The sequence below is a fragment of the Periophthalmus magnuspinnatus genome, chromosome 6, assembly GCF_009829125.3.
Source record: "Periophthalmus magnuspinnatus isolate fPerMag1 chromosome 6, fPerMag1.2.pri, whole genome shotgun sequence".
NCBI classification, from domain to species: domain Eukaryota; kingdom Metazoa; phylum Chordata; class Actinopteri; order Gobiiformes; family Gobiidae; genus Periophthalmus; species Periophthalmus magnuspinnatus.
In genome coordinates, this window is record NC_047131.1 from 21,213,803 (window position 1) to 21,235,242 (window position 21,440).

Sequence of the window (21,440 nt, forward strand, 5' to 3'; positions counted from 1 at the left end):
CACATTTTCATATGGAAACTGTCTGCATCGCAAAGAGGAAGCCGATGCAAGGCGGAAGTCTGTGGTACGGAAATAGTAACACAGATAAGCAGGTAGTATTTGTTTAAAAGGTTGGTAGTATCACCGTATCCTTCAATGTTATACTGTACTAGTAGCAGTAGGTTTGCATTAAGCAGCACTGATCATAAAATCTAACAAAAATCTCAGTGCAAGCCTACAAAAAAGATTATTTGCAACGGGAAGTTGGTAACTCAAAAGGAACTAGTTAATTGAAAAAGCTTTTTCATTTTGTTGTGAATATTCTAAATGAAATGGTCACATCCAAAGCTACAGTTCCTATTTGCACTTCTCAAATATGTAAAAAGAACAAAAGTCAAACATTGTAACACTCCTACGTCTTTCTAATTAAGATGTCAGCACTAGGTAGGGCATCTGGTTTACAAAATAAAATATATGTGTAACGCGTATCTGGAAATAATTTGCTAATGCTTCATAACTAGAATTAGTTTAATATATACTCACTGTATATTAAAACATTGATTTCTTGCTTTAATTTAAAACTTTCTTCACTGTGTTTTTCAGGTAGCTGCAATCCCCAGACCGTAGGCGAGCTGAAGTTGTCACACACACACACACACACACAGGCACACACTTTAGGCAGATAGCTGTGAGAGCGAATGACAAGCTGCTGATAATGAGATGACAATGTCTGGCTGCAATCCACCTGTTATTGTGTGAATACTGCCCGGTGTCTTACGCACTAGATTCAGAATGTAGATAGCATCGAACCCATCGAAAATTATTCTTAATGTTTGGTCAACACCATATGCCTGGGGAATGGTCACATGGGTTTGGCTAGTTACCCAACTGTTGCATACTGGGGGTTTTGTACAATGAAGTCTTTTTCTGTGAATCCCACCCACTCAAAAAGACACAAGGAGGTGTTTATACTTCTGAGGGCCTTCAGACATACAGTGGTTGGGGGTTTGGGTATCATGTAGAAGAGTGTGTCTAGGATGAGTTGTTTATTCACTATTACATGAATGACTGGCATGTGAGGTCATAGATGGGATCTGTGGCTCCTCCCCCTTCTTAAACTCTTTGTTTTTGTCACATTCATCATGCATACGCAGGGCGCCCTGGCTACAGCACAGGCCTTAGGAATGCTTCACAATTGTGAAGCACTGACAAAACACGAAATACTGCAGATGCAATCTAGATTACAACCTCGGTACTGGGGTATCGGAGTAGCTGATTTGATTGTAGTTTTAAATGTGCTAATCAGAGGAAATCAAACACATCTAATGAGCATGTTGGTAATTTATGCAAAGAAACAAATGAATGGATCAAAGCAAACTCAAGGACTCCTGTGTGGCATCTGTAGTCAGTTCATTGAGTCTAAGCATCATTTATATTCATAATAGAAACGCCACTTCTCACAGCCAAAGCATAATATTGAGGTCTTGACACCTGCTAAGCTTAGCAGTGCTTTTATATTTACATCTGGTTTTAATAGATTAAGAAGCAGAAAGTTTTAGTTGCTAAGTTTGAGATACATGTAAAGCACATGTCTTCAATCAAACGTAAAAAAAAAAACAATGGCAGTAATTATTATTGTGTTAAGTAAATGTGATATGGTCAGATTACACCTACATTACTCCCGCGGACATCATTTGCTGGTGGACTTCAAGTGGGTAATTACTCTGCAGTGACACTGTATCATTGTCACAGTCAGCTGGCCATGCTTCAGACAAACGGCAGTTTTACAGCGGAGTCCTGAACTCAGAGCATCGCGCTGCTGCTCTGCCGTTGCTTAGCAACTAAAAGAAATTGGAGGTGCCTTTGAATTAGGGCATTTTAAGACATGTTTTACTCCAAGGCTGTAATGATAAACGAGGCCATAACTCTGTAATATTTTACTGGCCCTTTTCCTGTGTACGTCATGAGAACTTCTAAATCTGGGCACAAGCTCTGCTGTCTCAACCATTGGTGTTGCTGATGTTGAGCTTTGGGACCTTGCTATATCTGGCGAAGCATACATTTTAATGCCCTGGTGCTAAAGCACGGAGGGAAATGGAACATGGTGTTTCCATGACACCACAAACAGGAAATGGGAAGGACCCACAGCTGCTAGAAGGTCCATAGTCTCAAAAAGTTTTTCAAAGGTCATAATGTTCCCATATATCACCATACATTGAACAGAACAAAATGCATCTATATTTATAAACACTCTAATAACAATGATAAATGGCATTAAAGCTATGTATGATGTAACCCACACCTTTCCTTAATTAAGTAACAGCACTCGGTCTTTTCTCTCCAGAGCCCTGAGGACGCTGTGGCGCCTTTAGTGTCCTGATCCTGCAGGTCCCATCAGTGGTCACCATGCCAACCTGTGAGGAGGAGGCTGGCCTAAAGGGATGATGAGGTCCGGAGATAATTAGCAGCTCATTATGGAGCCCAGTGAATGGACCAAGCAGCTCCAACAGCCTCATGGGAGAGTTGAATGGAAAACACTGCAGATCAAAGGGAAATATGCACTTTTTAGATCACATAATCAACCAAAGCAGAACAGAGAATGGAAAACAAACAAGGCCTGGCATTGACACCAACAAAAATATCTTATAATCCCAATTTTAAGCCTCCGTGTGTGTAGATGTGTGGGTGGTTGTGCACACCAATCTGAACGTTTTCTCTCTCTCTCTCCTAGGGGCTTTAGTTACTCCACAAATGTATAAACGCCGCCAGCCCTCCCACACAAACACTCCAGCATATGTGCACCCCTCTCACCACATCTTTTTTTTTTTAAATTTGGGCTGTTCTCAAAGTACAGGACCACAATGTGAGCACCAAAGATCAGTTAGGCTGTCTATCATGCCCACCTCTGCTGCACACGGAGGCAGACACCCGTCACGCAGAGCTGGCAGTGCGCTCTGCTGTGCCAGGTGACCCACAACACAGCCTGACAGCTTTAACCATGCAGAGACTGTGTGAGAGTGGATACATGTCAGTGAGCACCCTGCTAGCTTCAGAATAGCAATACTAAAGCTATTAAAGGCTTTTTTCAATTAAGATACTACAAATTAAAGGTATGCTTACACTTAAAGGGAATCATTTTATCAACATGGCCCTCAATATAATCAGCAACACCTAATACTAAGTAAGTCACTTTACAGGATATGTAAATGGGAATGGTATGGAGAAAACTAAAGAAAAGGCTGTAGTTCTTTTTAGGTTTAATTTAAACAGGAGATGGCGCCATTTTATTATATTTATATATATATATATATATATATATATATATATATATATATATATATATATATATATATATATATCTTTTCCAAAACTTTCATGTTTGAAATTGGATTTGAAATTGTTCTCTAACTTTATTATTACATAATAGCATATGTGGGTTGTTCAAGTTATTAATAAGGCTTGCCTACTATGCTGGTTAAATATATATGCTTTGTCGATTTTTGAGGACCATTGTGCTTGTTCATTCGAAAGTGATGCAGCTTCTCCCCCTAGTGGTAGTGCATCCTTTTGCATCAGCCTAAACAATTTTTTTTGCTCTCTGGGAGGGGATTTTCTTTCCCCTGTGAATCTTTACAAAATAAATAAAAAAAACAATAAATCAGTTACAGAGAACATAAATAGACAATTTTGCAGTGCCAAGTCAAAGTAAAAGAGATTTCAAATATTTGACTGAAGCTCATTGAGGTGTTATCTCAAATTTTTGTTTGCTTTTCTCATTCCACAGGTACTTGCACAATACTGTGGAGACGGACTCAATGAAATAAAAATGCACTCTAAGATTCTTTTTGTTTTATGATAATTTTAGGAAAGAAAATGAATTTACTTAAATCTGTTTTTCTCAGTGGTTCTGTAACATTTTGAGTGGTGAGGTTAATGTCCAGTCTGACTAAAAATTAATAATTTGATTGCATCTTTTTTTTTTTTTTTTTACCAAAAACTCAACCATTAGTCATATTTTGATTAAAAAGGTTTAATTTAAGAAAGGCACATTAAATGCATAGAATATGGGTGATTGGTCACAATAAAAGAATGTAAACCATGTGGTAGTTCCACAGGTCAAACTTTTAAAAACATGTACAAGAACAAAAATATGATTAAGATCAGTAGACAAACATCAAGATAATGAACAGAAACTTCTTGTTATGGCCAACAAGTATTTAAAGTGTCTGTAGTTTCTTCATGTAACATCTTTTCAGGCAATGTTCATGAAATTGGTCAATCCATTGTATTTTCACTCCTTAGTTAGAACCAGGAAAAAGTGGCTCATCTTTCATCAATGGAGTATAAAGGCGATGGCCTTTTATCACAGTATGAATGCAAAATCACATTATTTTGACATTTAAATAGGACAAAAGAAATGGACGTGTTTTTTGGGCTACACAATATAAAAAGCATGACAAATTGTACTAAAAAAGGTTAGATTAAGCAGTCCTGTTATTATTTAGTTTCAAATGGCCTCAACAGTTTTGACTAAAAAGTACCTACTTGTGCTAATTTATGGCGTTATTATTGTGCTAAAATACGTTCAAATATCTAAACTTCTCTTCATTTTCTAATATTCAGCTGAATATTTTTTCCTATATTGTGTAGCCCTGAGAGTGATCCTCTTGAACATACGCTGTTTTGTATTGGCTGGGTGTGTGAGATAGCCAGTGAAGTGTGTCTTGCGGTGATATGGACATGCTAGCAGTGCTGTAATGCGGTTGGATTGATTTTTGGCCCTTGAGAGAGGAGACAGCTGGTCTTATCATAGCCTAGCAGTGGCTTCTGTGGTTATGGATCCATCATGCCAATGTTAATGACAACATCCCTTGCACTCCCACCCCCCAAAGCAACACCCTGTCACTCTGCTAAATCCTTGACTCTGACACACACTTCTGAAAGAATCATTTTCAAAAATAGTGCTTTTGTGAATCAAATCTATATTGCACTTTAAAAGTAAACTAAGAAGACTTGGAAGAAAGTTTTTTTAAGGACGCAGCATTGTGGACAATTGTGTAAAAGTAATTGGTGTCCATTTATTGCGTGTTAAGCCTCAATGGTAATATTTTTAATGCACAAAAAAAATAATATTACACCCGTTATATATTTAATCTGTATTGTTCTGACCCAAATTAGGCAAAATCCTTAGGCTTTATGGATTACTACTGTAAAATGGATATTATTAACCCTTTTTATGCGTGTATTGAAATTTGATTAGAACCAATCAAATACTCCAAGGTACTACATAGGATACTCCATATTGTTATTATAATTATAAAAGAATAAAGAAAATGTTTAGCTATTCAGATTCAAGTTCTAAACAAGGAATAATAAAAATTCAGACTTTTAAAAAACTGTAAAATGGATGGTGAATGTGTTTTTGACGATTGTACAACCAATCCTGTTGGACATTCCTATTTCAGACAGTATGTTGAGTCAACACTGTGTGTTGTGTGCTTTTATTATCAGGCGGGAAGCAGCATTCTGTCTATGACATGCTGCAAACGCTCCCAGTTTTTCCAGAAAAAGGTCAAAAAGCAGACTCCTAAAATGGTGGCTATGACATGGTGCCTACTCCTCATTAAGGGAGCAGCAAATTTGGCAGCGGTAGAGACACAGACCAGAATCACGGTGATGATAGCAAGCATGATGTTGATAGTTTTTCCGAGCAGGACCCGCGCATCATGGGTCTCCAACTGGACCGTCTGTTGCTGCTGCTGCTGCTGCAGCTCCAGTTTGGACACGCGTGTCTGACAGGACTCCAGCGCTTCCTGTGAAAACGGAGACAAAGACAGAGAGGCAGGGGAATTAAGGATTTGCCACGAGGCACTGGCTGACATTTTAGCAGATAATTACTCTAATTGCTCACAAATGATTGGGTACAAATCAAATGGAAAGAGAGGGCATTTAAGTATCTGATTTGTGTAGCACTTGGATAACACACTAATTAAAAAACGAGTCAGCAAAAAATATAAAACAAATCAAGGATTTAGGCCATCATCTTATACTGTTACTTAACATCCACTCCACGTCTAAATAAAATAAGTTTTAAAATGCACCTGCATGTCACGGGCCCGTTCTTGGGCCTGGTAGGCCACTCTTTCCTCAATGCTAGCCAGTTCCTGCTTCAGATTGGCCATCTCATTCTGATGAAGCTCTGTCAAATCATTGAGTTGGTCCTCCAGCTGCTCGTACCTGATGAAAGAACAGTAAGGTAATGATATAACACTTCATTTTAGGTAATATTAGAAGAGATTTGAATGAAACAAGCAAATCAGCAGGTTGTGAAGTTAAGCAAATGTCAACCTATGTGGTTGGGTGGAACATGCAACCACATAGGTTAACATGCAACACAAAACAAATACAAAAAAATTACAAAAGGCCTGATCTAAAGCAGCTAATTGAACATTTAATTAAATTAGTTAAATTAGTGACTTGTATGTCTGGTCACTGACAGGGATAAAATAAATTAGAAATGCTCCATACCTGTACTTCTCCTCCAGCAGCAGGCCATTGAGTGCTTCATACTCCCTCTTGAACTGCGCCTTCAGTTCCTCCAGGTCCTCCTCCAGCTGGTTCTGGGCATCTTTGATCTCCCTTGCCTCCTCCAGACAAAAGGCCAGTCGGCCCTGACCCTCTGCCCCGCTCTGCTGCTCCTGTCCGGGACCTTGATCATGCACCAGTCTCCCTGTAGCACCACCTCCTGCCACTGGTGTGTTTCCATTACTGTCCGAAATAGAGGCACTGCCTGAGGAGCACTCATCGTCACTGGGATACTTGGGCTTGCCGACCATGGAGGTGCTACTGCTGAGGCCTTTTGATGTGCTGTCCGTGGGAAGGGCAGAATTGGAGTCTGCTGGAGACTTGAGGTGATCAATATTGTCAGCGCTCCCAAATTTATTTCTGATTAGATTAGCAAACTCTCTAGGCTTACTGAAAAAGAAAGGTGGGGAGAGAGAAACACCAGGTCCTATGGTCTTGATTTTGTCCATTGTTGGGTGTCGTCCACTGCCTGTAATGTCCTTTAAAAGCTCTCTGGAGGACTCTCTGGGGATAGTGCTGTGTTTGAACATGGGAGGATGCGGAGGTGTGGTCTGTTGGATTTCACTATCTTTCATCTTTTTGTGATATTGTTCTAGCTTCTTCTGCATCTGTGCAATGTTTTGAGACGACTTTTGGTTTTTCTTCTCAAAAACCTGCTTAATACGGCCCATTTGCTGTTTGTCTGCACTATTGACCAACTTTAAATATTCCGCCACATTCTCATCCCGCACCGTCTGTTCGATCTTCAGCTGCTCTGTGACTTTAAGGATTTTCTGCTGCAGGTTGTCCAAACAGGAGCGGCTACGTTGGACCTCACAGCCCAACGTTGAACCATCAAAGTCCAAGTCCAGGTTATTCTCTGATGAGCCCCGGCGCATTGAAGGGATACCCAGAAGACTGCCTTCAGCACTCCGGTCCATCTGTGGGGACCAGATAAACAGCAATAGATTCATTAATAAATAAAATATGTATTAAAACACACTACATCAATTAAAATTGAGCAAATTTATTAATCCATTCCACAATTCTGGGTAGACCAATGGGACTAAAATATAATGTGTCTGCCTTGTCACCCAATGACCATCTGCATGTCCCTGTAATGCTCTTATGGCACATTTGTTTCAAATGTAATCCCATTTGTTTACAGTATTGAGCATGGATGACAACATTCTGATAACTGCTATGAAACGACGTATGAAAGAAGTGGGGCATGGCCGTGTAATGTAGGTCAGCAATAATAACACAAGCCCAGGAAATCCTTCTGCCAGACAAAGTCTGTTTTTACTGTCAATTACCATTTGCTTCATATCGGTTCATCGTCACCATCATTGTGTCTGATATAGCAAGTTTACCCCTCATCTGAGTGACATTGTGCATGGTTGTGTTTTAATAGCTACTTGGAACACGTCACTTTCCACAAAGAGGAAACTAATGTAGGGCAAGCAGATTCTGATGAAGCATATTTAGCTACATATTATCATCACATGATGATGATGTGTGTGATAATTATATAGGTCTGAGAATAAGAAACCATAGCAATAAATGATGGAGACAATTATGCCCCTAGTGCCTGAACATGTTGTACAACAAATACTGGGAGTTGTACCAAACTAAAGCGCTAATCCTTAACAGACGTAACACTGTGAGTTTTGAGCAAATAGGTCCGAGATGCAATCCAGCTTACTATTATCACGAAAGCCGGTTTTCAATACAATGGACTTACTCATGAACTTTTACAGTTGAATGGGGGAAAAAACATAAAAGAACGTGTTAACCTAAAGCAGGGAAATAAGTATACCATACACTGGTACATAGCCTTAAGGCAAATTTCAGCAGATCGCATTAGAAACTCACTACGGTTTCAGTTGAGTTTGAGTAATATCATTGCACAACCTACTTCCGGTTTGCCGTCAGGACTATGATGTCACACCCAACAAGTCAAACTTGTTTCTGTGGCAGATGCTGGGAACAAAGAAACGGCTCTGACATATACCACTATCAAATATCATTCCAAATATGTGCTCTTTCTCATGACAATTTCACTTGCATTGGTCCCATTCATCTTTATGATAATGTAGACACTTTACTTGAATAGTTCAGAATTTTCAATGTAAAGTGTGAAATAAAACAATTGGTGGTTCTTTCTAGGATCTTTGAGGCTCTATGCCCTGCCCACCCACTGCCCTCACCGACGCAGGCTGCCCATCTCCAACACTGGAGTCTTTCTGTGCAGAAAAATGCACACTTTGTGGTCGTGTCCTACCTCTGCTCTGTCCCGGCTGAGCACTGATGAAACAATACAACATATGCATTCACTGGGCTGATGTGTAAGCTGTTGAGCCAAGCTTCCAATCACAATCCCATTCTTCCAGAGCGCAAACAATATCTGTCTAAACACCCGGGTTTAAACATAAGCCAGTCTTTGTCAACCCGGTTTGTCGTGCATAGAATCGCAGTGTCTAGTATCCATCTACTCTATGAGGAAGTGCAGTCTGGAGTTTGCTCAGGTTACAGCCTTTAAACGACAATCAAACAGCTGCCTGCTGAGTGAGACATCTTGGACCTGGGGCTGTTTCTGCTGCAGTGGAACCAAGCGAGTCCCCCAAAGGCTCTGAGCCCACTGACATCTCCTGTTGTAGCATTAGGGGCCAAGAGGAGGGTGCACTTGTGTGTTTGTATTTACAAGGTGCTGATACGGTGCAAGAGTAAAGTAGAAGTAATGATGAAAATGATGCAAGGCCTACTCAAAAGAATCTCTGACAGGAAATTGTGCAGAAGAAGATAATGATAAAGATTGTATTTTTAAAATGTATCTAAGTATGTATGCAGCTGTAGTAACTGGTGTCAGCCCAAAATGTTTTATGCAGCTGATAGAATGGGGAGTAAGCCTGCACTAGGAGGAGATCTAACTCATGGGACAGTCTCACATAACTCAATAACTCAAACCAGATGCTGTTAAAAAAAAGAAAAAACAAAACATTTAATCGGCTAAAACTAATCGTGAACATTTTCCTACTCCCCTGGCATCAATATTTTTAGCCACTTTAAAAACTGCTGGAGCAATGAGATGGCTTGTTCTGGTCGAGTGAGTCCGTTAAATGAATTAGTCTCACGCTGATGAAAATGTCCTCCCAAATCTTGTGAAGAGCTGCCCTACTTTTCCCTGCACTTCTCCCACATACTTGGGCAGGGGTGCTCCAGGGTTGAGGCGGAGGTGGAGATAGGGGTGAAGCAGGCAGAGGGCGCAAGGTCCTTAGGGATGAAGATGGGATGGTGAAAACTGAGCTGGAACATGGCATATGGTAGAGCAACAGTGATCCATGTTACAATACGGAAGTGCCAAGTGAGAGGTAGATGCGTACCATGGATGTATTTTTTTAAATCAGTACATGTATCTCTGTGTTGTAGATGTTTTGTTTTTTTTCAAAGCCAATTACAAAACAACACTATACAAATAGAATGCTGTGAAACATTTTACACTACTTCCTGTGAAAATGAAGACTACAAAAACAAACAAAAAAATCTTCCCATGCTCTTTCAATAGAAACACTATCTAACTCACTCATAACAGCTGTACTAAATAATCAGGAGTAAAGTTTACATTTTGGGGTCATATGATGAAAGGTTAGATTACTAGATCAAACTGAATCTACACCAAAACTGTGGAGTAGAGGACTTTTGGGGATTTTATAATTTTTGGGGTGTTGGCCTTTGCACCTCGTCTCAGTGTGAGCCCCCTGTCCCCCACGCTGCCCTACATAACACACAGCGTCTGTCCAGGATGGTGACCCATTTAAAAGGATCTGGTCCCCTGCAAGATGACACCAAAAATGCTGCTTAAGCCTCAGTTTTAAAACAAAACAGTGACACTAAATCTTTTTGCAGTGAAAAAAGGAGTTGGGGGAAACTGCAGAAGCTGCTTATCTTGCTCTGCACTCTGAGGCCAGATCAATGATCTAGTTAGCAATTCAATTTCTTATGCAAAAGGCGACGTTAAAGCACCACAAGGAATAGGAAACGCATCAATGCAGCACTTAAACTGGTGTGAGAAGAAGCCACATCACTTCAGGGTATGGGTCTAACAAACACTATTATTGCTTAAAGAGTGTGAAGAAATTGTTACTGCACACACTGTTCCAATGCAAATTCAAAATCAAACACAAATGTATCCAGAAAAACATCACATGGAAGATATGTTTAAGAGCTGTAATCTGATGTAGACTAGATCTGGCAACATATGGCCAGGTATATATGGCAAGGTAAGCATATTCAAGTTAATGTCATAACAGGGGTTAGGTTTACTGTTTGGAAGGAGAGTATACTGTTGGATAGTTCAGCTACCTATGTACAGCATACTAACTGCTTTCATAAAAAGCAGTTAGTATGTCCATGGGTGAAACTAAACCACTAGCTGTTTATTTAAACATAACAAAGTTGTTACAAAAAAGTAAACCACTACTAAACCAGGTTAAATTCAAGTAAGGCCTTAGTTAAGCTAAAAGGGACCAAACCATCACAGTCAAACCTTTAACTATAACAAAGTGGAAATGTGGACACATCGAAATTTCATTAGCGCATATTGACAACAAATAACTAAATGTTTGTCGATGGGAAACTTTCTTGCAGCCCAAGCCTTTCTTTTGTTAAAGATATTGTCTTTGGCTTCTCAAATAAACACACTCAGGGGGTAAGAGTGCTGGCACGCTTGTCGACAGTGAACAAACCATCCCCTTCATGGGCTCAAAGGAGGCAGAGGAGCAGTCCCAGATCTACAGGGGTGCAAAAGGGTGCATTATACCCTCATTTAAGAGTGTTTGCACCCTCATTTCAGGTGCATAAAATAATAACACTTAATGGAAGAATACTGTAAACACACCCCTTTGAAACTTGGTTGCAGCCTCAGTCTGGTCCAGACCCGGGCCTGTAGAGGAGGCCTGCAGAGCTCCTGATTGGTATTCCTCCCACAGCATCCTGGGACGGATACAGACACTGTCCCCACAGAGCACGCACAAGGGGACAGGAAGAGCACTAGCCAAAGGGACAGAAGCATCTATGGACTGCCTTGCCAAATCTATGTTGCTAGAGGTCCATGTAATGATGAGACCCAGTACAGTCCAGTTATAGACTGGTTTTAGTCATTCATTTATAATTTCATTTCTGTATATTTTTTGCTGTTTCTGTAATTTCTTGTTCAGAGCAGGTGTGTTCCTGGTTTAGAACTTGTTTAATCCAGACAGCATTGGTTTGGTGTAGATCTGGTTAGGAGCTGTTAAACTCTGGTTGGATGTACTATAGTTTACAGATAAAGTGTTTAATCTTGGTTTAAGCCTGAAAAGTGATGTAGTCCTGTTTTAGATCTGATTTAGTATGCACTAGGGTACCTGTTCCAGCTCTAGACTAATCCTGGTCTAGTCCAATCTTAGAACCAAGTTAGTCCTAAAAGTGGTTTTGTCACAGGTTAAGTTCTGGATAATCACCCTCTGTTGTGATTGCTGTGAACTGACCTCAAATAGTTCTTAATAATTACAATGAACAAAGATGTTGCTAAGGACTTCTGGAGTTTCCTAAAAAACACCCTAGGAGGGCAACTGAATGAATTACTTAAGATGTTTTCCTCCCTATTATCTTATAGACTGACAGAAAGCCAGGACTAAATCAATAGCCCATTAACACTGGCTGCATCTGCTTGGCCCCAGTGGACTCTTGGTGCTGCAAAAAGGGATTCAATTAAGATAAATAAGCAGCCAAGAAGTGATTTGTAGTGAGAAAGTGAATAGATGCAGTGACGTAACATAGCATACAAGCTAATTAGCCATGGTAAACATAAACAAGAAAACAAGATGGAGGGATAGTGGAAGTGCTTGAGTCCACTGATAAAAATCTATTACGTAGACAGTGGTTAAAAGACTCATTAATCTCTATGAAGCAAAGGTTTTCCTTCTACTTCAAGTGCATTTATGACCTTTTAAAACCAGCCATATTTGCAAACTTAGGACACCACCCCACATTTTAATACAGGGTATAAAAGAAGAAGTCTTCAGTCTAGAGTTGCAAAAATTAGCAGGTTGCATTTTCACTTCCACAATCTAAAAACACATAACCAGCCATATTTGTAGTTTTGAAATATGAATTATGGGTTACATATTGCACTGTTTCAGAAATAAAATTATATTTTATTGAGTCTTCTCGAGCCTGTTGAGTTTACTGTGTTATTAAAAAAAAAAATCAAATGAATCAATTAGTAACTGGGTATTAACTTTCTCCAACCCTAATTGCAATTTAATAAATCTACAGATGTAAACAGTATATTAAATAAGTCATTGTTGTTAATTCAAGACTCCTACTTTCTCCTTGTTTGTAAACTTGTAGTTTGACACTGTTTTGAGCAATAATTTTCACAAATAGTTTTATTATGATGCTATTCTACTTACTACTTACTAATATATGTAATAAACAGATGACTGTTTTAAATTAAGATGATTTAGTGCCCATATCTTGGGTTAAAAGCAGTGCTTTTACTTAAGCCTCCCAAATGAAGGGGTTGCATCATCACTGGCCTCTGACCCACTATGTCTGCTACACAAAGGCTTTTTGAGGGCCGAAAGTGGAATGTGATTTGTTCGCCAAGAAAAAGAAAAACTGCAACAACTAGCTATACACAGCCAAATTACCATAGCCGCTTCATGAAGTCTGCAATTAACCACAGTTTAATAGGTAATAATTACTTACTTGGGTGTCAAAATTCATTCACGCTAAGGCAGAAAGGAAAAATGTCATTCATTTTGAGTGAGTAAGACACAAAGTAGGAGGTGGTAGCAACAGGTTAGGTGAAACAGACCAGTTAAGAAACCAATGGGAGGGTCTCATGCAAATGGAGGCAAGGAAAATTATCTGTTCAATTAGTGGCTTTCTAGTTTCACAGAATAGGCATCTTTGGTATTTGGGGAGGAGGGTCTGAGTAGCATGTATATTAATTAGGGATGGGACTCGTATCATAAGATCAAAATGCCACATTATCATCAGTCTGGAGAATGATCACATGATATTTTTCTTTTTTTAATATGCCACAAATCAACACCAGCATAGATTAAGTTAGATTAGACATCCAAAGAGCGCTACAATCATAATTACAACCAATGCTAAAACATAAGAAAACAGAGTGAAATATTAAAAGATTTATGTATTTATCTATGTATACATCTTGTCTTGCTCTCACCAATAATATGATATGCATAACACTATTACGCTTCACTAACGTCTGTCTTTAATGGTGAGATAGAGAGTGAGTAGGTTATTGCATCCTCAGAAGCAGAAACAGTGGTAAGGGAGAGTGTGCTGATGACAAAAGCCCAGTACAGTAATACATTATTTACAATTTCAGTTGTGTTTGCTCAGCTGAGGGACTACTGCATTGGCTGTTCACTGCTAAAGTTAAGGAAAAGATTTGATTAAGGATCACTATTTCCAAGTACTACAATCCAAAGCTTACTAAAATAGGCCTGGAAATAATCTAAACACTATTGAACACGTGAACAGTTAAAGTAAAATAAAATAAAAAAAACAAACTATGAAGCTACATACATTGGCTAGCTACAGATTAACAAACCAGTTACTACAGTACATGCTAACTTAACTGTAAACTATGGCCAATTTGCAAAAAGAAAGGACTTCGTTCTGCTTGATTAACTCTATTGTCCAGTAGATTTTGCTAATCTTTAGTTTGGCTGCTTGGCTTCTCTACAGTCGTCCACAAATCAGTTAAAGTGAATATTATTTGACAGAGACACATGGCAGAAAGCATGAAAATCAATATCTCACAGCAGCACAAAGAGGTACTTGTCAGACGTTAGGTCAAAACATGTGTGAGGGTTGATTACTGTATGGACACAGTGTGAGACTTAGGTTATTGTGCGTTATTTACACATATTTAAATGCCGCAGATGGTACAATAGCACGAACTTGGCGTTTCAGACTGTTGTTGGTGTCATGGTTCACTATTACCGGGCTAATACGAGACAACAATGCCGCTCTTCTCTCGTGATAAACGGGCTATGGGGCACTCACCGTCCGGCTGCTGCTGCTGCTGCTGCTCTGGAGGTATTTCTCTACTTCACATAAACTTCGGACCGTAGCGCTGGGCATGCTCACGACTTTGCTCCTGCTTTAAGTCTTCGTCAAGGTTAGACCCCGTTTCCTACACTGAGCTGACCGTGTACTCATGATTAGCCTGCTTTTCTATTCACTGCGGTTCCTAAACACGCAGGATCACGCACTACCCCCTGATCTCTGCTCAACAAAAACTCAAGTGGAGAGTCTCGCCCCGCCCCTTTATCCCTCCGCACACTGGCCCCGCCCCCAAAACCAGCGCGAGGAGGGGTAAAAAAACATCAGAGCACGTGCCTGTCACTGCCAGATAAAAGTTGTCTCTGCAAAGTTATTTAACATGTATTACAGTATTTTAATTTGTGTAATTTATGGTTTAAAGATATCGTTCAAGTTGTTTATCCACATAGAAAAAAGATATTGTAAAATGGATCTACCAGAATGTTTTGTGAATGTTTCTTTATGAACCAATGATACTTTGTCAGACTTAAGTTATTTGGCCTAGTGCTGCCAAGAGGGAAGACTATGTTAATGAATCATTCCTGTAGAATTTAGGTCTATCACATGAATTCTTGAATAATAATTATGGGAAATCACTATGAGCTATTACTATGAGCTACTCAGCAACACAGTTGGCATGAGCAAACGTCAACATATTAACTTAATGTGAAGTATAAAGACAGGAGCTTGTAGGACATGCCATCTCCAAACTTTCTGTACTTTAAAGCAGAAATAGAGGACAAATAACAAATATGATAAGTCACTTCTAATCCAAATAATGTTAATTGAATAGATGTAACAGTACAAGCCACATTACTATACCTACCTTTTAGTTGGCCCTCTTTTCCCAGGGGTGCCAAAAGTTCCTTACTGTAATGATATACTATAGGAGACATAATCTGGGATTAAGCAGGTTTTTATAATGCTATTATGTTCATGTTTTTGTTTTTTGTAAATAGGAACTAGACATTTTGAACATACAATGCATAGTATTTCACCTTTGTTTGCCAGTTCCCTTTAATCCAGACAGGCTACCAAAATAACCTTTTTTTTTCATTCAACTTCATTAACCCGAATCTATCTCATAGCTTTTAATAGACATTTATTTTTAACTTGTCTTTTGTCCAGTATCCATTTGAGTAGCCATGTAAAATTGATGCATCACTACGTTGAGAGATTAAACGATGGCCCATTCATTGACACAGTGTCATTAACCTCTGCTGCTCAAATAGGGTGAGTCAAGCGATGTGGCGATTCAATAGGGCAGAGGAGATAGCACGGAGACTCTACCGGACAATGACAACTTAGAACACAGCAGCAGACAATAATGTTCATCAAGTTTTAATGCGTACTTGAGCAAGGCTTTTAATTTACGGGACATATTCATCAACTGTAGCCATAGAATGCTCCCCGGCTCTGTCCATCTCAGTCATGTTTCCAAGGAACTAATGAAAAATTTACTGGTCAATAACGCTCCAAGTACACTACAGCAGCTTCTTACTACCTCTACGTCACTTGACACAACAAGTGACAGGATGCAGATTTTCCATTATTAATTCAAAAGACACACAAAACTGCTGTTATTAGAAACGTGGACAAGTTCAGAGAAAGGGAAGGTAAGAAAAGGTGTATCAACTTCCAAATAGTAAGATATATTCATCTTACAACAGAATATTGTTAGTTTTAATGCTGAATTATCTAAAAGAAAAACACACACACACACACCCAAATACTGGTATGTCTTTGTTAGGAAAGGGACATTGAACAAACTAGAAAAATTCCTCTCAAGATTTGGTCTCGAGCAGAAATTCAAAACACGGGGGAGGCACAGTAAAACTGCATGACATGCCATTCAGGTACTTTATTCTAAAATGATTTTCACATGAATTGTCCAGAAAGCAAAATACAAGAGGCCACCACAGCCTTTCTTGTAACTATATATATAAATATGTACAGACTATTTTCTTTTTTTCAGATTCATATTTTGTAAAATATTTAACAATAGAAGCAAATGCAATCCTTTGGATCAGCAAGCACTTTGAAAATAAAGGTTAAACCTTTAAGAATATTAGGTACACAAATCAGTTCACATTATAACAAATGAGGAGAGGAAAACGGCGTGAAACAGGTCCTTCAGTTCTCATGTGAGATGTGCCAAATGGAAATACTGGGAGGAGACAAGTAATAAAACACTATGTACAATCATTCAGAAGTCTATTCTCTCAACTGTTCCTCTCCAAAAGTCAAAAGTCTGTTACGGAGACTTCCGGGAGCCAGATCCTCATTAAGATTTAAATAAAATAAAATGCTGACTTGGCATTGACCAGTCACAAGAGGGTTTTGAGTTTTTATCTTATCATCAAATCTACGGTGAGACAAACCGTGAAGTTCAGAGGCCAGAAACAGTTTGACTGTTATAATCCGTGGACTCCATTTTGAGGATGTACGGGATGATGCTGTCGATCTGAACGTTTCCAATGAGTCCGGCAAAGAACAGCTCCTCCGTGACAGATGCACTGATGAGCCGCAGGGCAGGAAGACGCAGCAACAGCTTGGACAACCTGGAAGCAGCCATAGAGAAATGAGACATGAAATTAAAACATGCAAACTGCAGCAAGTACAGCGAATTAGACATCATATCTGCTACATTAAACATAGGCCATATGCTTGTAATGCAGTTACGCAGGTTGTTTACCGATAGCAGTCTTCAGGGTAGGTCCTGGTGACATAGTTCTGTAGCTCTGTGTAGGCCTGCTCTTGGAAGAACTGTATTTGTGAAATGTTGTCTATCCCTGGATGGTCTGGTAGAAGAACACAATCTATCAGTTTTGATGATGTAATCCAAATATGTATACATGTCTAAATATCTGAAAGTACCAGGACTGAAAAGAACAATGGCTTTCAGGTAGGCATATTCATAGGAGTCAGGCAACAGCTTAGACATGCTATTACAAAACTCCTGCATCCTCCAGATGTGCTCCATTACGACTTTGATTCGTTCAGGGGACAGTTTGTCTGTAGGTGGCAAATTTTAGGATGACATTAAAAGTAGGCCAAAATGTAAAACTATTAAATCAGAACCATGTGTCATTGACATGACCAGAACATTTACCTTCCTGTAAGCTTGTCTGCAGATGGTTGATTATGGCACTTAGGATGGTACCAACATTCATTACATTGGAGCACTGTGCCAAGCCGAGGGCAAACAGCTCATTCCAACAGGCCTTCATCAAGTTAATGTCATTTTCTTGACCACTACAATAAACAGGGTATGAGTAATTTGAATAGATCAGATAGGTCATGGAAACCATAATTGCCAACCATGTAGTTGTTATTACAGCTTACCTTAGACCATGTATGTTATTAAAACTTACCTTAAAGCCTGAAATGCAGGTATGGAGCGAGCCCAATGCATAGAGAGGAAAAGAAGCCGTGAAGCTGACTCACATATGTAGTTGACATTGAGATACTCTGGCACAGGCAAAGGCATCATGAGCTGTCAAAAAATGTGAGAAAATATTATTTATCCAATAGGTATATATCCATGCAATTTCTCAAAAGTTCATGTTTATATAGTCATAACTCGGTAGTAAAGTTATATTTACTTTAAAGGGGATATGGCTGTCAGAGAGAAGAGGCCCATTTAGCTCCAAAACAGGGCCAGACTGATCTCCTGCCATTAACTGCATCGCCGCCTCAAAAGTGTCTGCTGCTGATCTCTCGTTAGGATGAAGGACTTTAGCCAGGGTATCAAACGCTCTGAGAAATACAGAAATACAGAATATGCATTTTCTATATCAACTCTGCTGTCACATAATTTAGATCTCTATTTATAGAACAGCAGCCATAACCAAGATGGTACATTTTGATCAGCTAGAAGCCAGAATTGAATTAGGGCAGCTGAGTCAGAAGCCACATGGCCTAAACAGGAAATGTAATGTGATTTCCTTATGACAAACACTTTTTTCCCTTGCATAATATCTGTACACAAAGCAGTTTCTTGACTCCTCCATACCGTGTGATGTCACTTGTGTTTTGATCATCCTGAAGATCTGTGATTGAACTATCACCATTGCTGAGCGTCTCGACTCCCAGCAAGTCGTTGCCACTTTCACTCTCCTCTCGTGTCTTATCAAGATGGGCCAGGGATGTCACAACATTTGCCAGAGTACCTAGGTCTCCTTGTGATGGGTCGTCCTTGTGGAAATGATTAGTTAAAATAACTGTAGCATGTAGCATTATTAACAGATCAATTTGTGTTGATTTACCTTGTCTGGAGATGTAGGAATCAAAATGGTGTTTTCCAGCTTTGGAAATGGATGTTGGATGTTGAGTAACATACTGGACTCCAACAAACTTGCAGACCTGTCATTAGAGTGTGTGCTATTTGTATTTCATACAAAACTTTATTCCAAAAGTAGGTTTGGTGTTTTACAGTAATATTATTGCGATTCATGCATAATATTAATGCGATTTAGAACACTTATTATGAAGTACCTGGCAGTTTCTTTGTCAGAAGTAAAAGTTGGAGTGGCAGCCAGTGGACTAAACAGATTCTTGCGAATGTAGATCTTCTCAGTGGAGGCTGCACAGTTCATTGATTTCTCACGAGTGACTTCAACAGGTTTTCTCTCACACTGCACAGCTTAAAAAATGAAACAATTTATTAACATTATAAGCAACCAAAGAACAGTAGTTATTACATGGCAGTCACTTACAGTCCTGTTTCATGCCCAGAGCAATGCATCGCTGCAGCCGACAGTACTGGCAACGATTTCGGTGGAGCTTGTTGATGGCACATTCACCAGAGCCTCGACACGTGTAGACCAAGTTCTTTCTAATGCTGCGTTTGAAGAATCCTTTACAGCCCTCACAACTAACTGCTCCATAATGGCGCCCTAAAAGGCAGAAAAAAAGAGTTACAACTGTGCCACATACAATAAATGTATCTGCGGTGACAAGAAAAAAAAAAACTCTACCTGATGCCTTGTCCCCACAAACAACGCAGTACTCAACAACAGGCTTGATGAGGGACTGATCTGACCCATCTGTTACAAACTGAAAAACAAGAAAGAAAAAAAACAATGAGGGCATTCAAAACTAACCTAACACCGTCTCCAACAAGGTTATGTTCTAGTCATGGGATTTCATGCAAAATAAGTCAAAACTGTCTGAAAAGGGAAAAAACACTTTAAGCAAGCAATACCTGAATTTGCTGTCCAGCCAAATCAGAAGATGCAAACAACAGCTGGTTAACCCCAGAGCTGTCTGGGGCAGCAAGGATGACCTTGTTGGGTGACCCTTCCTGCTTCAGTAGGACCTTTCCACTAGAGGAATAGTCTGCATTTGCAAGTATAAACTGCTGCTTCCCAGGAGAAGGTGGTTCCAGAGCAGTGACAATCTGAATCTTTTGCCCTGTTTGCTGATCAGTCACAATCTATTGTAGAATAAATTATGTAAAATTATAATGATGAAGAAACATGTCTTAAGTGCTAACAAGTGTATTTACCTGAATCCTGTGTCCCAAAGCCATGTTGCCATCTGCTGACACAAGCTGAATTCTTTGAGTTTGTCCATCCATTGTGATATTACCTCCACCTCCACTGTTCTCTTCAACAATAACCCATGAGGATCTAAAGAGAAATTATACACCGTAACAAACATGAAGAATCATACTTTCCATTATTTGCTTAATCAAATCAACATTTTTTGTGAAGGTAACTGTTGTTGTTAGATTATACACAAATGAATGAAGTTGAGCCTTGAATTGAATCATACGGCTCAGACATAGATAGACATACATTCGAGATGTATTAAATGTGAATAATGCGAGTGATATTGGAAAAGACAACACGTATTTTAACATTTGTTGCATTTGTGGCCTCCTAAGCTAACTCATATGGCTAGTCTGAATCTGTACTACTGTTCGTAAGGTACGTCTAAATAAGAGATACATCAAAGAAAGAATGATCAAAATAGCTTTTACATAAACCCTAGCAAACTGTTCACGGGAAACTATTTAAAATCGATACGGAAGAATAAGGTATTTCTTTTCCTGTGGGTGAAAGGTCAACATTGAAGGGTTAAAGCATGCTAGGGTTAAGGCCCATGATGTTGTATTGCGGACGGAACTTCGGCTGCGAAAAGAGGACTGAAATCGCTATATTTCATCTACAAATAACAACACTGATTAGCAATATCACGGGCCAGAGGTGTTATTAATCGCGAAATCGAAACTGGAGTGTATGGCCACGTCTGACGTGTACTTTATAACATATGTAGTCCAAATGTTAGCAGTGCTGTCATAGATGCTAACGACCGGCTAACCTGTTTCAGTTTGTAAGCGCCACTACGCGATGCTTACGCACTATTCATATGTTATGTTACAGATGATGTCAATGAAGTACTCCGGTGTACATTAAACCTCGACTGCATTTATAACAACTAGGATTAAATTTCCAATAAACATTACCACGTGAGAAGCTCCGAGCAGTGCTAACGAGCTAAGTTAGCCTTTAGCTAGCAGCAGCTCTCTAGAACAGCTTCAAAACACGCCCTCTCTTCCTGTGTTTGTGGCTCGAAATGTCTCCAACGTGGGTTGCGTGCATCCGTATTAATTATCTTCTCCGCTGAAAGTGCTACTATATAATGTTAATTTACCCACTAAAAGTATTTATTTTAACTGTAAGTGCTGTTCTTAGGAGGGTCAGAGTTCGTGACCTTTTAGATGAACAACATACTATTGCGCATGCGTCATGTGTCAAAAGTTGGAG

At 39.4% G+C, this 21,440-nt stretch overlaps 2 protein-coding genes across 2 annotated transcripts; both read right to left on the reverse strand.

Moving 5' to 3' along the window:
• Nucleotides 1–3,969: 3,969 nt before the first annotated feature.
• Nucleotides 3,970–14,867, reverse strand: LOC117372799 (transmembrane and coiled-coil domain protein 3-like). The gene is made up of 4 exons (XM_033968666.2): nucleotides 14,629–14,867; nucleotides 6,508–7,484; nucleotides 6,081–6,216; nucleotides 3,970–5,792 (listed from the first exon to the last, which is right to left on the reverse strand). Exons 1-4 carry the CDS (start codon nucleotides 14,704–14,706, stop codon nucleotides 5,487–5,489), a joined length of 1,497 nt encoding a protein of 498 aa, XP_033824557.1. The 5' UTR covers nucleotides 14,707–14,867; the 3' UTR covers nucleotides 3,970–5,486.
• A 1,531-nt stretch (nucleotides 14,868–16,398) lies between these two features.
• nr2c1 (nuclear receptor subfamily 2, group C, member 1) lies at nucleotides 16,399–21,422 on the reverse strand. Its single transcript, XM_033968656.2, has 14 exons — nucleotides 21,140–21,422; nucleotides 20,177–20,300; nucleotides 19,874–20,104; nucleotides 19,647–19,725; nucleotides 19,386–19,565; nucleotides 19,165–19,312; nucleotides 18,936–19,032; nucleotides 18,683–18,864; nucleotides 18,273–18,426; nucleotides 18,042–18,163; nucleotides 17,780–17,922; nucleotides 17,545–17,682; nucleotides 17,363–17,468; nucleotides 16,399–17,228 (listed from the first exon to the last, which is right to left on the reverse strand). The coding sequence occupies exons 2-14, from the start codon at nucleotides 20,246–20,248 to the stop codon at nucleotides 17,057–17,059; spliced, it is 1,824 nt and encodes a 607-aa protein (XP_033824547.1). The 5' UTR covers nucleotides 20,249–20,300; nucleotides 21,140–21,422; the 3' UTR covers nucleotides 16,399–17,056.
• Between the last annotated feature and the right edge of the window lie 18 nt (nucleotides 21,423–21,440).